Source organism: Bufo gargarizans, chromosome 2 (assembly GCF_014858855.1).
Source record: "Bufo gargarizans isolate SCDJY-AF-19 chromosome 2, ASM1485885v1, whole genome shotgun sequence".
Lineage (NCBI taxonomy): Eukaryota > Metazoa > Chordata > Amphibia > Anura > Bufonidae > Bufo > Bufo gargarizans.
The window spans coordinates 680365046-680382170 of NC_058081.1; the positions used below are offsets into that span (position 1 = coordinate 680365046).

At 49.0% G+C, this 17125-nt stretch overlaps 1 protein-coding gene across 1 annotated transcript in view; it reads left to right on the top strand.

The window, feature by feature from the left end:
• Positions 1 to 1424: 1424 nt before the first annotated feature.
• The window catches only part of DLAT (dihydrolipoamide S-acetyltransferase), a 43067-nt gene continuing 27366 nt past the window's right edge, over positions 1425 to 17125 (top strand). The window contains exons 1-6 of the mRNA XM_044282302.1: positions 1425 to 1731; positions 7240 to 7341; positions 8137 to 8261; positions 8718 to 8868; positions 11168 to 11294; positions 11761 to 11936. Coding sequence (XP_044138237.1) covers positions 1510 to 1731; positions 7240 to 7341; positions 8137 to 8261; positions 8718 to 8868; positions 11168 to 11294; positions 11761 to 11936 — 903 coding nt within the window. The 5' untranslated portion in view covers positions 1425 to 1509. The remainder of the gene's footprint in view (positions 1732 to 7239; positions 7342 to 8136; positions 8262 to 8717; positions 8869 to 11167; positions 11295 to 11760; positions 11937 to 17125) is intronic.

Here is a 17125-nt window from a genome sequence, read left to right on the forward strand (position 1 = left end):
TTGATCCTGCCAACCATTGCCAAAACCTGCTGGGACCAGAGACCAACGCTGTATACTGCTTGGATGAAAGTTATTTCAAGTAAAGTAACGTTTGAACTTCATCTAAAAGTCTGGACATCATTTATTCTGCAAAGTTCCTCTATTACTCCTACTATCACTACACTCAAATTTATTGCAAGTGAGCCAGGAGTCTGGCTGTACCCAGGTAGGAGACACCCTATAGAGACATTATAGGCCATTACACCACTCTGGCATTCCTAGTCTGGGACGTGCATTATAACACCTTGGGAGGACCCTGGGGTAGTACCCTGTGCACGCTGCAATCACGACAAATACAGGATATATTATCCACCTGACCCTGACCCTGCCACTGCATTAAGGTGGCGTCAGCAAACCCGTTCCTGGTCACTGCACATGCATTGCAATGATCCTGAGCAGAACTGCTCCCTGCAGCCAGGTTTTTCTAATCCCGTAAAACTCCTTTATCGAATGTTATCTATCAGATCGTTGGGGGGTCTTACTGCTGTGACCCCCACTAATCATGAGAACAGGGATCCCATAACCCATGGAGCCCCCCTTGAAATATACGGAGCAGCTAGTTGATAACGGGAGAGGGCTGGAGCAGTACTTGGCTATCGCTGGCGCTCCCATAGAAATGAATGGAGCGCTTCTGACCAGCCACTTTGTCCATTTCAGGGGGCTCCATGTGGGGAAAGGATCCCCAATCTCAAGATCGATGGGGGTTCCAGAAGTAGGACCCCCACAGATCTGATAGTTACTCCCTAGCCTGTGGATAGGGCATAACTGGCATACTCCTTTAAGAATTTAGAGGGTGTGGGCTCCAAAGCTTCTGCTGCACTAACATGAAATATTAGAAATCCTCCTTTTCCCATATATCTGAAGTCCCCTTTGGCCCCAGCCGGTGGTCTACAGGACAGACACAGGGACAAGGCTGGTGCTAGTGACAAGCGCATTCCTCGTCTACACCTTGGACGTCAGATCACGTGACGTGAGCGTTGCCAGGGGCAGCTGTCACTCACTGTCACACCCCCGCCCCGCCCATCCAACGACCGTACGATTCTACGCAGCTATACCCATCTTACGTACATTACTCACGCGAACGTAAAGGCGCCATCTTACTCCACCTAAACCTCTACAAACTAGAGGGCTTGAGGTCGCCGGAAGTCTCCATTCGCCATCTTTGTCCTCCCACTTTTGACCATGATTTAGCAGAGTTTTTAGACGTTACGCTGACGTTTTACAGCCTGCTACATTACTATGAGAATTAGCTACGCGTCGGTTTTGAAAGCGTAAAGGTATCTTCCGCGAAACCGCTTGAATTTCGTTTTCACGTAGGTGTACCAAGATGGCGTCCCTATTGCGGAATGATAGAAGCGCGACCTCTAGGGGCAGGTTGAGGTTATAGCATTTGCCGTAAGTGTTCCCGGATCGCCGGGGAGGTCATTGAAGAAGGAGAGGACCGAGGCCCTGAGTGTTCCCTCCGCAGCCATGCTCCGCCTGTGCCTGAGGCTCCGCGGCCCTCTCCGCACCACCTTACCGGCCCGGGGGAATGGGAGCCATGCAGGGCGGCTCCGGCGGTGCCACACGGGGGCTGGCAGCCGCTTTAAAGCCCTGATAGGGGCTCCGGCAAGAGTGTCCGCCGCCCGTGTGCCCGGACTCCAGGGGTCGGAGCTCGGGCGGAGGTGGTACAGCCTGCCCCCCCATCAGAAGGTGAGGAGACGGGTAATGGGGGGCTGAGGAGAGATCCGGGGGGCAAGGATCACGTGACTGTTTCATAAAGTCCTCCTGGTAATGGAAATAGTCCCTGTTGTCACTGGTGATTTCCTGCGTCTTAGGGCTCATGCACATGACGGTATGTATTTTGCGGACCACAAAAAATACGGATGACGTCTGTGTGCATTCCGTATTCCACGGAACAGCTGGCCCCTGATCCTTGCCGGTAAAGCGGAGAATAATAGGACACGTTCAATTTTTTTACGGAACAGACATACGGAAATGGAATGCACACAGAGTAACTTCTGTTTTTTTTTTTTTGTGGACTCAATGAATGGCTCCGCATACGGTCTACCAAAAAACGGAACGGACACAGAAAGGAAATACTTTCATGTGCTTGAAACTGCAGCGGAATACATGGCCAAAATCCACTGTGTGGACTGCCCCTTGAAGGGAGTCTGTCACTAGAATTTTCAGTATTGAACTGTCTGACCTTGGCGATGTGCTGCACCTGACTCTGCTATTCTTGTCATTATCCGTGCCCGCGTTACTGCAGAATTATTACTTTTTAGAATATGCTAATTAGCCTCTAGGTGCAGGGGGGAGGGGCGTTGCTCCTAGAGGCTCAGTTCGCCCACCTCTTTCCACGCCCTTCTACTCTTGAATGACAGGGCCAGGCAGCGTTCGCATCCTCCTGCCGGCCCTGTACGCTGGGGAAATCTCGCGCAGGCGCGGTGAGGAAGCTGGTAGCCGGCGAACGTCCTTCCTTCACCGCGCCTGAACCGAATACTGAACGGCGCGAGATTTCACCCGCGCATAGGGCTGGCAGACAGATGTGAGCGCTGCCTGGCCCTGTCAATCAGGACTTGGAGGGAGGCGACAAAGGTGGGAGAACAGAGCCTCTAGGAGCAGGAGCAATGCCGCCCGCCCCTAGAGGCTAATTAGCATAGATTTCTGGCGTAACGGGGGCATAGAGAAAAGTAGGAATAGGCTAGTTAGGTTTAGCTGACATTAGCACATCGCTATTGTCAGCCAGCTTAATAGGGTTAAATCTGGTGTCAGAAACCCTTTAAAGGAGTTGTCCCATATTGGACATTGGGGGCATATCGCTACTGTGTGCCAACATTTTGCCAGCAAGCTGCACAGCCCTGGCTGGGTTATTACACGGGTATTCCCACTGTGAACATGTATGGCTGGGTGTTAAAGGGCTTCTGTCACCCCATTAAACCGTTTTTTTTTTTTACTAATAATCCCTACACTGCGATCTCATCATACATAAGCTAATTAATGATTTTGGTTCAGTAGAATTTCTTAAAAATCGATTTTTATAATATGTAAATTACCTTGCTACCAGCAAGTAGGGCGGCTACTTGCTGGTAGCAGCCGCATCCTCCGATGGTAATGACGCCCCCTCTGCTTGTTGATTGACAGGGCCAGGGAACGGGATAGTTCTCTGCTGGCCCTGCCTGTTTTGCACCTGAGCCGCGGCCGTACCTCTCTTCAATCTGCGCAGGCGCACTGAGAGGCGGCCACTCACTCGGCCGCTCCATCCTCAATGCGCCTGCGCCGGGTGTAGATGTGACGTCATCGGCGCAGGCGCATTGAGGATGGAGCGGCCGAGTGAGTGGCCGCCTCTCAGTGCGCCTGCGCAGATTGAAGAGAGGTACGGCCGCGGCTCAGGTGCAAGATATTGAATCAAAACAGGCAGGGCCAGCAGAGAACTATCCCGTTCCCTGGCCCTGTCAATCAACAAGCAGAGGGGGCGTCATTACCATCGGAGGATGCGGCTGCTACCAGCAAGTAGCCGCCCTACTTGCTGGTAGCAAGGTAATTTACATATTATAAAAATCGATTTTTAAGAAATTCTACTGAACCAAAATCATTAATTAGCTTATGTATGATGAGATCGCAGTGTAGGGATTATTAGTAAAAAAAAAAAACGGTTTAATGGGGTGACAGAAGCCCTTTAAATGTGGATTATGCAGGACTAGTACTGTGCCGCAGGGATGGGCACCACCATGGGGTTCGGATTGGGTTCTGGTGCTGGGTATAGGAGACCAGGGGGCCAGAGCGGCAGTGGTGTCACATGAAGGACACGGGAACTGTGTACACTACAAGAGACGGGGGCCCAGAGGTCACGTGTACCTGCGGAAAGCTATGGGATATGGAAGACCCGTGCACAAGGGGCATCATATTTCACTTTAGTGAATGTCTTTAGAGATGCGTCCAGTACGTATGAGAGTAAATCATGAGTGTGGAGTGTCAGCTCCTAAGGCAGAAGCTGCGGGGCATTACCTAATAAGCAGCAGAAGGCCAAATCCACACCAAAATCGGAACTTTTACTTTTCAGGTTTTAACGCACTGAAAATCCCCCAAAAAACAATTGACATTCCGTGGATTTCATTTCAAAATCTGCGCCGCAGCTCAATTTTTGTGCTAAAAATCTCATTAACTTTGCCAGTACTGTGGACGCTGTGAAAAATCTACCTTGTGTGGCCCTACCCTAGTAAGAACTTTTGCTATTGTTTTTCTTCAAGCCCATGTGAAGCACATAAAAAATAAAACATGGGGGCCATTTACAAAGGCTGGCTTTTTACGCAGGTCTTTGAACCCCCTCCCCTCCATAGGATTTGGCTAACCAGGTGTGGGGCCTGTCATAGATTAGGTGCACCTCCGGCACTCCGTACGTCTGGTGTAGTTTTCGACCAACCTTTTACTCCTGTTCTCAGATGTAAATTTTCCCCAGGCCGGCAACCGCAGGTGTCAGACGCGACCCCCAAAGAAACGCCTGTGTGCAACAAAAAACGGGTTTTGCAACAATTTTTACACCAAAAACTAGAGTAGAGATGTTAATAAGTGACCCTCCCAGGGAAACCGTCAGAGAGCAGTAATCTGCATGTGGTTACAGCAGCTCAGGAGCACCGCGTACAGACACCCTTCATAGATTTACGGTGTTCCAGTTGATTTACCGCTAAGCTGTGGCTATACGTGAACTTGCCGTTGTTTCAGGTTGTAAAACCGGATGCGGCCTGATGAAAAGCTGTGGCAGCAAGGCTTTATTTAGCTGTGACGGGGACTATGTTATAGGTGTAGTCCTTCAGGTTCTTCACACGTTTCATTCCACCTGGACTTGGGTCCGCCATGGATTTTTCTCACTGTGCAGATCTTGCGGAAATCGTAGTGTACATACTGTGGGTTTGTCATAGATTTTGCCATCAACAGGCGATTTTGTAAGATCTTCTCCACTTTACTGTCATAGGCCAGTTTTAGACAAGCGTATTCAGTCCGTGAAGCACGTCTCGGTTGACCGATATTTCCCGGACTGAATGCTGCTCCTGTGACATGAGCTCATGGCATTATAACGATTTTTAATGTTGTGTTTCTGCCTGGCCTCGGCTGTACGGAATTGTACTGACTGCATTATGTGAGTACAATTCAGTACAGCCCAGGAGAAGCTGGAGAATCCCCTTCACCACAGATTTCACCCTTTGCAACGTGCAAGAACCACAGCAAAGTCCATGACCAATTTGCAGGTAACGTGCGGCTTTTGCTAAGGTAGATCCGACTCGCACTTTTAGACTTCCCAGGACAGGCGTATATTTAGTGGCAGCAGTTTCTGTGCTCTGTAGACATCTCTCAGAGGAAGTCATCATATAATATTAGATGGCCTGGAACCGATAACAGAATATACAAGTCTTCAGACCCTTTCACTTTTTTTCACATTTTGTTATGTTGGGGCTTTGTGCTAAAATAAAAAATAAATCCGGTTACCCACCCCCATCATTCTGCCCTGACTGCCCCATAATAAGAAAATGAAAACAGAATTTTATAAATGTTTGTAAATTTATTAAAAAGGAAAACTAAAATTTAGCGTATTCAGAGCCTTTGCTGTGACACTTGAAATTTAGCTCTGGGGCCTCCTATTTCTCTTGATCATCTTTGAGATGTTTCTACAGCTTCACTGGAGTCCACCTGTGGTAAATTCAGTTGATTGGACATAATTTGGAAAGACACAGCCTCATCTATATAAGGTCTCATAGCTGACAATGCATCAGAGCCAAAAACAGAGTCATGAGGAGGAAAGAACTGCCTGTAGAGCTCAGAGATTGTGTGGAGGCAAAGATCTGGAGAAAGGGACAAAAACATTTCTGCTGCACTGAAAGTCCCCAAGAACACAGAGGACTCCATAATTCTTAAGTGGAAGAAGTTTGGAACAACCAGGACTCCTCCTAGAGCTGGCCAATCCACCACACTAGGTAATTGAGGGAAAAGGACCTTGGTAAGAGAGTTGACCAAGAACCCAATGGTCATTGTAGCAGAGCTCCAAAGATCCTGTGTAGATGGGAGAAACTTCCAGAAGGTCAACCATTATGGCACTCCACCAATCTGTTCTTTGTGGCAGAGTGGCCAGAAAGAGGACTCTGATCTGATGAAACCAAGATTGAGCTTTGTGGCCTTTCTAAGTGTCATGTCTGGAACAATCGTGGCAAACCTTGTGGCATCATACCCAAGAAGACTGGAGGCTGGAATTTCTTTCAAAGCTGCTGTACCTAAGTCCTGAGTAAAGGGTCTGAATACTTATGTCAGTGCTGGGTTTTAGTTTTTCTTTTTCAATAAATTAGCAAAAATGTGTAACCTTCTGTTTTCACTTGGTCATCATGGGGTATTGAGTGCAGACTAATGTACAAGGCCGCGACATAATAATTTGAAAAAGTAAAAGGATCTGAAAAATTTCTGACTGCACTGCATGTAAGTGTGGCCCCCAAGATCCAAAACACCAAACAAGTGCACCGGAGGCACATAGACCCCCCTTCCTCTGTGCTGTCATTGCTTTTGTAGTCTGTCCGCCGATATTCAGCATTTAGCAGCCATTTTTGAGCTGCCACATCTCGTTCTTTACCCATCAGTTCCTTGGCAAAATCTCAGGGAGAAGAGCTGGAATTTCATGGCTGTTTTTGACCACTTTCTGAGTGATGTCTTTTAATGTTTTCAGTGTTAGTTTCTGTTCACAGTTTGTTTTTGCACGTGTCAGAGGTTTATTTCAGGATCGCTCTCTTGCATATATCTCTGGGACGCCCATCGGCCCTCGCGCAGCCAGGGTACACCAAAAGAGTGTTCTTCGGCATACACTTGGGCCAATATGTGGCAGCATACTTTTTTTTTTTTTTTTATTTCCTGTATAGCATAGTGTAGTCTATTATGTGCCTGAAAGCACAGTGAAAAATGTATACTATTCTGTATGCTGTATGTGTGTTTTTTGTTGTTTTTTTACAGTAGGGGCCGGTGGCCGACGTACATAGCAGGATCCGTCTCATCCTTCTGTTATGTGTCAGGAGATCCTCCCAATGTATACCTCAGACACAGGCTCAAAACAAGATGTGAACAGCGCCTGACTGAGATGTTACTGTGTTTTTTTATGATGGCCCCCATTATGTGAAATGTTGGGGGAGACTTAGCTGTGCTGTGTCTACCATTTCATTGGACATATATTCCTCTCTCTTTTAGGTGCCTTTGCCTTCTCTCTCCCCCACTATGCAGTTGGGGACCATTGCCCGATGGGAAAAGAAAGAAGGAGAGAAAATTAATGAAGGCGATCTCATTGCTGAGGTAATGGCCAAAGTGTAAGTGTGCCGCTGGAGGACGCCGCAGGCGGCGCTGTATCCCAGGCTGCTGTATTTAAGTCATCTGTCAGCAGATTTGTACCTATGACACTGGCCGACCTGTTACATGTGCACTTGGCAGCTGAAGGCGTCTGTGTTGGTCTCATGTTCATATGTGTCCACATTGCTGAGAAAAATTATTTTTTTATATATGCAAATTAGCCTCTAGGAGCAACGGGGGAGTTGCCGTTACACCTAGAGGCTCTGCTCTCTCTGCAACTGCCGCGCCCTCTGCACATTGATTGACAGGGCCCGGCAGGCATCACTTTTAGACTGCCTGGTCCTGTCAGTCAAGAGTCTCTAAGTGTAATGCCAACGCCACCATTGCTCCTAGAGGCTCATTTGCATATATTAAAACATAATTTTTCTCTGCAATGCGGACACATATCAACATGGGACCAACACACAGATGTTTTCAGCTGCCAAGTGCACATGTGACAGGTCAGCCAGTGTCATAGGTACAAATCTGCTGACAGATGCCCTTTAAAGGGGTTGTCTGAGTTATTTTTTTTGTTTTTTGTATGTTTCTGACGAGGCAAATGTAACAGCTTTACCATGCACTTACTGCATCTGCAGTTGCTCCTTTCTCAGATGTCACTGAGGGTCACATGACCTGTGCTGTCAGCTTCTCTCCCTGCTCTGATGATGTTTCCTGCATAAGCCGCGTAGTGTGACTGGTGTGAACTAGGCCGCACGCTCTGTGACATGTCTGTAATATTACCCGTCTCTCATCTTTTCACAGGTAGAGACTGACAAGGCCACAGTCGGATTTGAGAGTCTGGAGGAATGTTATCTTGCAAAAATCCTTGTGGCCGAAGGGACGAGAGATATTCCTATCGGTTCCATAATCTGCATCACAGTAGACAAGTGAGTGGTGGGCAGTGCACCCATGTTCTGTACGTGGGCAGGGGCTGAACAGCCATTTTACCTAAAATCTGTTTTCAGTGGCTTTGGCTTTAGCTGTCCTAGTGATTTAAGGCCGGGGCGATGTACTGTATATAGTCTAGGAAAACTCTCTGCTGTCACAGATGGATAGCTACGCCTGCCTCCTCCAACCAGACATGCGTAGAGACATGTCGGTCCTGTTCAAAGGGTTGTAATAAAAAAAAATGGGTCAGAAGGGCTTAATAAAAAATAATGGGTCATATTCACTTCCCTGATCCCCAGTAATTGGTTGAAGGACGAGGAAGTAGAGAACGGCTATAATTTCTTTTAACCTTTTTCTTTTTGACGTCTCTGACTTCTTACTGACCAGAAAACCCCTTTGATCTATGTGGAAGAACAGTTATGATAATGGGTATCCTTTTATTTCTTGATCTGCAGACCAGAACTCATTGATGCCTTTAAGAACTACACCTTGGACTCTGCATCTCCTCCCGCTCCTGCAGCCCCAGCCACCCCACCACCGGCTCCTGCCCAACAAGCCCAAGCACCTGTTCAAGCCCCTGGAAGCTCCTATCCAACGCACATGAAGGTAATCCGGACTAAAATAAGACTATGGGGCACATTTATTACGACCGGTGTTTTAGGCGCCGGTCTTAATAAAGCCCCATAGCTGGCGGCAGATCCACCGAAGTTATGAAGAGGTGCCGGCCTCTCCTTAACTTCGGCGCTTCCAGCGCCAGTTCTAAATGTAAGACTGCTTCCTTGCTGTCTTAGATTTAGACCTTTTTCTATGTCTAAAACAGGAGTAGGAAATTGGTAAATGAGACGGCCCTTCCCCACCCACACCGCACTAACCGTTGCGCCACCATCTTCGCCTGAAATATGCCTACTTTAGGCGTATTTCAGTATAACAATTGACCCCCTATATTCACACCTGGGACATTGATGATATATCGCTAGGATAGGTGCTTGTGTTCCATCTCCAGAATGGGGCCCCTGAAGTGAAGGAGACTACACCGTACATGCACGGCCACCTCTCCTCAGCTATTTTTAGAACTCCCATAGCTGTGATAGGAGGGTGGCCTGTGCATACACAGCTACTCTCTTTTCACTTTAGGAGGCCCTCTCTGGAGATAGGTGTGGGTCCTACCTCTAGGACCCACTCCTATCAGACATTAGTAGCATATCCTAGCGATATACCATCAGAGTCCCAGATGGGAATACCCCTTTAATGGTGGATGTTTGCTTCTTAAGCAACAGTAGCAAGCCATGAATTGACCAGTCAGCTTGTGTAGGGCATGGGATAGGGAACTCCTACCTTCCAGGAAGGCGCTTTCTTGTATTGTCGGACCCTTATGTTCCCGATTTATTTTTCCAAAGGATCTCTAACATTTATGAAAACTGTCCCAGGTTCCTCATGGTTGCATCCATTCATTTCCATCTGCCATGCTTAAACAGACATATATATAAGTCAACCCATTAAAGGGGTTCTCTGGCACTAGAACATTTTGGCTGCTTACCTCAAAAACGGCAACAGACCTGTAAACTGGTTGGGTGTGGTAGTACAGCTCAGCCCCAGTCACTTCAGTGGAACTGAGCTGCAGTACCAGACACCACCCATGGAGAGGCGCCGAGCTGTTTATGGTATAAATCAGCCATGTTTTACAAATCCTGGACAATCCCTTCTGACATCTGTGCATTTGGGCACCTGAGGACAAAGCGCATTCTAAAGCCAGTGCCCGTATGGTTTGAAGGTCATAACGTAATATAATTAGGTGACTACATGGTCCATGGCCTTGGACTGTTTGATCCTCTGCACAGGAGATCCTGGAAACCTTTGCAAAGCTTAGAGGCCCATAGACAATGCAGTCATGCATTATATCCTGTGACGGCTGGAGGTGACATCAGATGGATGACCTTTACCCACATTATCCCCTATTAGGCCTTATTCACACAAACCTATTTACAATTGTCCATATTGCGGCTGCACGTTACAGTAGCGCATGTTCAGAGTTTCTTTGGAGGTGTGAATAGCACCAATTATTTCTATGGGACCACATGCTGTTTGTGTGCAGCACATTGTGCGGTTTTATGGAAGTAAATCAGTGTAATTAAGGCCTAAAGGTCCCTTTAGATGGCACAAAACGGGCAATTGTCGGGAAGAAGGCGTTCCCGGCAATTGTCTGCTCGTCAGTGAAGGAGACTGCTGTATTTACATAGTAACATAGTACATAAGTCCGTCCAGTTCGGCCTGTCATCCTGCAAGTTGATCCAGAGGAAGGCAAAAAAAAAAAAAACCCTGTGAGGTAGAAGCCAATTTTCCCCACTTTAGGGGAATAAAATATTCCTTCCCGACTCCAATCAGGCAATCGGAATAACTCCCTGGATCAACGACCCCTCTCTAGTAACTATAGCCTGTAATATTATTACACTCCAGAAATACATCCAGGCCCCTCCTGAATTCCTTTATTGTACTCGCCATCACCACCTCCTCAGGCAGAGAGTTCCATAGTCTCACTGCTCTCATGCAGTGATCTCCTCCACAGTATAGGGAGGAGTGATCACTAATGCCATCGCTCATCCCCATACAGACTCGTTGTTTGCCGGCAAATTCTGATTTAGGTGCCTACACAAATTATCAGGCGACCCCTTTACACCGCCAGATAATTGCTAACGAGCGTTCCTATGAGAGCTCGTTAGCGATTATCTGGCGGATTTTCGGCCCTTGTAAAGCGCCCTTTACTAGCATATGGCTGTGAGTAGACATCGCAATGGTAAATCCTTTCTGTCATTAGCTTCTTATGAACAACGTTTTTATAGCCCATTGATATTCATGTCCTTTGTGGATTTATAATTCAATATCTTAACCTCTTTCTCTTACTGAACAGATCATGTTACCTGCACTTTCACCGACCATGACGATGGGCACAGTACAGAAATGGGAAAAGAAGGTTGGAGACAAGCTCGGCGAGGGAGATCTCCTAGCAGAGATTGAAACAGACAAAGCCACCATAGGTATCTGCCATCTGAGCCGTGGTGGAATATACACATCACTCATAACCCAGTATTCTTCAGGGTGTACTCCTATCAATACGCTAGACACCAGTGATGGTCAGCGGTCGCCTCCTGTACTGCTGAGTAAGAGAGGGAGAGGTCAGCCACTGAATAATGCCCACAAACTCGGCCTGCCTGGCCGTCAACAGTTCTTGCTGGCAGGAGATATGTCAGCTTGGCGTGTTCTTGCTATGTGATGGCACAGGATTGTAGAAGTGATTGGTGTGGCTGCCCACATTACTATAGTGGTAGATTTTACCAGTACACAATCAACCGTGGGCTTGTGCAGGTTCCCTCTGTGTGTATTGCTAGCGGGTACATTTCCATCCCCTGTAATGGTTTCTATCGTATGCCTAGGTTTATCTAAGCTTCATTGTGATTGCAGGCCCAGTATGAAGGGTTAATGACATTTGTTCTTTTCACTAAGGTTTTGAAGTGCAGGAAGAAGGTTATTTGGCTAAAATCCTGATACCTGAGGGCACCCGGGACGTACCTCTGGGGACACCGCTTTGTATAATAGTGGAGAAGGAGTCAGATGTTGGAAGCTTTGCAGATTACAAAGAAACCAGTGAGGAAATGGACATCAAGCCGCAGCCTGCTCCGGTAAGGAGGAGAAAAGGGATGTTCTTTTCATGTTCACCCATCAGCAGTCGCAGACACTTGTATGTAAGGCTCTGTTCACATTTGTTTCCATCAGGCGTGGAGTCCTCAACTGCTTGAATCTCAAGTCACACACTTAAAAGGATTATCCAGATGATATTTTCTTCCTTTAAACCTTCTCAGAATGCTGTAACAGTCATACCTCACGTATCTCTGGTGCTCCCATTCCAAAGCTTCCAGGGCCCCTACTTTCTGGTGCCTCTCACCACACAGGGAATGCCATTTTGCCAGCTGTAGTGGATCACCACTGGCTGAGTGGACATTTCCTGTGTGTTGAGGGACCAGAAAGCAGAGACTCAGGTGATGCTGTGAATATGCCTTTTCTCGCTGGTATCATTGGGGGACACAGGACCGTGGGTATAGCTTGCTGCTGCCACTAGGAGGCGACACTAGGCTGAAAAGTGATAACTCCTCCCCTGCAGGCTATACCCCCTCCAGCCTGGAGAGAGCATATCAGTTTTTAGCTTAGTGTCGTAGGAGGCAGACCTCCCTGCTTAGCAGGGTGGCTCTTTTACAATTTTGTTTTTATTTTATTTTATTTTATTAGGTTAAGGGGCACAGATTCGCATGCGTCTCTGTCTCCCTGGGAGGCTGGCCGGTGTTGCCTGCTCCACCGCCCTGCCTCCCCCCAAGAAGACAAAGCGGACCAGGGCAGCCTCGCTCCCCTGCTTCCCGCCAGCAAGAGGGCCACCTACTCTCCAGCCCTTCTCTACCTGGACCCCTGATGCCTGGTGCCAGCGGTCGTGGGGTGGCCCTGCTGGTACAAGATTAAGGGTGAAGACCACAGATGAAGACAGGTGAGTTTTACTGTCCCTCCCTGTCCCCCTCACATGGCCACCTTCTGGAGGGGGTAACGAATCCTCCACCCGTCGCCCAGCTCTCCTCAGTAGAAAGGGTTAATCCCATTCCGCGGCGACGGCATCTTATTTTCACCCCTTCCCGATCTAAAACAGGCGCCTTCTGCGCCCTATTCCGGTCACCCCGCTCTCCGACCGACCGGGTGGCTTCCCGGCCGGCCAAGCGACGCATCTTCTCGGCGGCTCCTTTTCAGGAGCCCGCTAAGCCGTCCCAGGAGAGCAGGCAGAACGGTTCCCCTACTCGGCCGGACGCCGCAAAATCTAGGCCCCGGCTTTATTCGGGCCTACCTTTTCTATTTCTTTTCCCTCCGGCCACGCTATTTACTCCTCCGATGGGCTTCCGCGGTCAGTGGACACAGGCGACCGCATTCCGGACATCGCTCCAGGTACGCTCTGTGCTGACTAGCGGTGAGTTCGGTCGGCCGGCGTGATAATTTAGTCCCCGGCTTTGCGGCCTTCTAGGCCGGACCTTCCTCCCTCATTTCAGGCCCCTGTTTACTCTAGTTTTCTGTCTGCAGGCACAATGTGCCTTAATATTGCAGTATACAGCCCTCCCTGACCTCCTCTCCATATCAGGCTAGGTCCTCACCAAAAAAAAAAAAAAAAAAAATTATTATGCGCATACAAAATCCAATGGAGTGCATCTGAGGGATCCCAATCCGCCCTCCGAGGCCGTTTGGTTGATTATGCTCCAACTGCGCAAAATCCAGTGGAGTGCATCTGAGGGATCCCAATCCGCCCTCCGAGGCCGTTTGGTTGATTATGCTCCAACTGCGCAAAATCCAGTGGAGTACATCCGAAGGGTCCCCAATCCGTCCTCCGGGCCGTTTGGTTGATAATGCTCCAACTGCATAAACCCAGTGGAGTACATCTGGAGGATCCCAATCCGCCCTCTGAGGCAGTTTGGTTGATTACGCTCCAACTGCGCAAATCCAGTGGAGTACATCTGAAGGGATTCCCATTCCGCCCTCCGGGCCGTTTGGTTGATAGTGCTCCAACTGCATACATCCAGTGGGGTACATCTGGAGGATCCCAATCCGCCCTCTGAGGTCGTTTGGTTGATTATGCTCCAACTGCGCAAATCCAGTGGAGTACATCTGAGGGATTCCCATTCCGCCCTCTGGGCCGTTTGGTTGATAATGCTCCAACTACGTAAATCCAGTGGAGTACATCCGAAGGGTCCCCAATCCGCCCTCCGGGCCGTTTGGTTGATCATGCTCCAACTGCATAAATCCAGTGGGGTACATCTGGAGGATCCCAATCCGCCCTCTGAGGCCGGTGGGTTAATGGTGCTACAACTGCGCAAAAATCCAGTTGAGGACAACTGAAACTTCCCATCCACCCTCCGGGGGCGTCTGTTTGAGTTTCTCCTCCTGCGCAACTCAGCGGAGGACCTCTGGAAGTTCCCAATCCACCCTCCTGGGTCGTTTGGTTAATAGAGCACCGTCTGCGCAATCGGTGAGCAGACCTTTAGTTCCATTCCACCTCCGGGGTAGTTTGGTTCTTATATCAACACCGCCACAGCCTGCAACAGCCATGGGCTAGAGGCTGAGAGGTGGAACTGCGCACGTGTGGGCCGAAGCAGGACAGTTATTCGGACTCCGACATGAATCCGGATTATTTTTCCTAGATTACGTCCGTGCTAACCGGTTCTGGTGTAGCGTTAACCCCTTCCTTAGGCACCATTTACTCTTCTACTAGATACAGTGCTTAATTTGGGTATTACCTCCTTCCTGAGGTGGACTGACCTCACTAGCATTAGCCTCAATGCCAGCCATAGGTGCCCCTCGTTCTGTGAGTGGCGGAATTGAAGTTCCACTGAGCTCAGTATAGTCAGCATACATTAACCTTTTGTATAGGTGGCATTATGGCATTCTCACTGCTGTCGCAGTGTTTACGTACGCATTACCCCCTTACTGGGGTAGGATGATGGCACTTCCCACAGAGTACAGAACTCGTCATTTGCGCTTCCGTTGGTCTCCCATTTGCCATCACATACTTCCTAGGGCATTACGCTCTACAAACGATCCAGTTACGGGGGAATCACTATGCCTCTTTGCATGCTGTATTTCAGCTACGCCACGACTCTAGATGCCTTGGTTTCTTTCACAGGTGGTCTGTGGCAACAGTCGGTACCGCTGGTGCCTGATATTCTCCATCTAGTGGCATATGGATTCTGCCACTGGATACTATGGATACTCTCATATTGTATCCCTTTTTCTTCATGCACTTATTGGACACAAGATTGTGGCCTTTGTGCTCTAAGGGGGTCACCAGCCTTGTGTGTCCTAGAGACTCCCTATCCCTATGAGCCTCCACCGTTTCATGTCAATCACACTGCACAGAGTACTGTGGTCAAGATCCAGCAAGCCGAATATTCCACCGACTCCGGGTGCTTCGTCCACCACTCATCCTTGTCTGGGTGAGGGCGTTATGCTGGCAATCTGCAGTGGCTACTACAACGGCTTCTCCTTCGCAGGGTAGTCTTCATGCTAGGGCTAGATGCTCCTAATCGCTGTAGCGAGACGGCCCCCCTCAGGTAGGGGTTCTGCCCTGGTACTAATTCGGCAGTTGCTCCTATTCAGCGCCCTTGTCAGGTGGAGGGTTTAAGGTTAGCTCTACTGGCTGGGCCAGCTTGATACCAGCACTTCTACTGAATGTCCTCAGGCCTTCCCCTCATGTCCACTCTGGCGGAGCATGCGGTAGCCCCTTCCGCACAAGGGGTGTTTGAGTCACCACTACATGCTGAGGTTCCTTCTGCACAGTTCTTTCGTCAGGCAACGGATTCCTCTAACAAGAGTTTCAGTGACCTCTACGGTGTGGCCTACTCCTCGGCTGGAGTATGGCGTGAGCATTACTCTTGGGGCTTCCCTTGTAGGGCCTCCCTTCAGGCGGAGGATCGCATCACCACTGGACGCTGTGGAGCTCCAGTCTCACATGGGAATGGGCTTTAGTTCTGGCCTCTTTCTGGTTTACTACCAATGGGGGTCCGTGGCTCTGACAACTGTTGTCCTTCTGCCACATCCAATCCATATCCATATGTTTGAGAGAGGCTCTAGATGTGAGCCGAAACGCGTCACAGTGTTGTATGTGACCAATAGAGACATCATCTTTTGTTGAAGACTACAATGAGTGCCGGTCCTCTTCATTATTATTGTTGACTATTGTCCTTCTGTCGTCGGCTCGGAGATGGCGATGGTGTAGTTACCATGGCTGATCAGCACCTACCTTTTGAGTGCGTTCTACTGAGTAGATCAGTCCCTACGGCACTCGTCAACACTAGATTGCCGTTCTAAGCGGGACCTGGATTCTAGTAGTCATACCGTAACGCCATTGGTGCTACCTCTCTTCAGATGTCAGTGATATCGCCTCAAGCCAATGGTGGTTGTTCATTCACTGCTCATTCCGGGTGTTGACTGAGAGCCTTCCCAAGACGGGTAGAGCGGGTGTCTGTTACGACGTTCCCCGCTAGTAGGGGTTTCGTCCCCGGTACGGATCACACGTTTCCTTTCCGGTCTCCCCTCGTGGTGGATGACTGATCTCCTTATCCTCCTGTCTAGCTGACCAGTAGTCGTGGGTTGTACGGCTCTGGAAGCCCATCTCTATTTTTTCACGGACCCAGGGTTCCTCGGGTATGGTGGAGGCGTTGGACGTCGTAGTCGAACTTCACCCGACAAGAGTATTTCTCTCATCTTTGTTCCACTCATCTGCCCTTCCAGGCAGCGTTGCCGCTTTGTTGAAATATGGTCACTGACGGGGCTTCCCATCACTGGCGGTGCTCTCGTTGGCTTTACTTTGCCTTTCCCGTGGGGCATTGATACTTTGGCCTGCAGTGGGGCACGCCTGGCTCAGGCGTTTGTTTCTTAGTGATTCTCAGGCAGTTTCTCTCACTAGAAATCTCACCACCAGCCTCTATGGCTATAAGGGCGTTGGTCTACCAATATTCCGCTCCCTAGGGGGTGTTCTCTGGGCCAGAGGTGAATCCTACGGACTTGGCCTTTTTAGTTCTGCTTCCACAGCTGCGGCCAGGAGCCAGCTGTTTGGTGGCGTTATTTTTTATTTTTATTTCTTTCTCTGAATTGATTTGCCTTCTTGTACGTACTTTTTTTCTTTGAGTATGGCATAGGGCAGTGTTCCGTCCAGGATCCTCTTTTTTCGCAGAAGGTGGTCGCCTTTCCACGCCTTGCAGACATGGGTTTCTCTTCTTTCTCCCTCGTAGTACATGGACCGGGCTCTCCATCAGCCATGTGATTTGGCCTCTGAACTTGCTTGTCC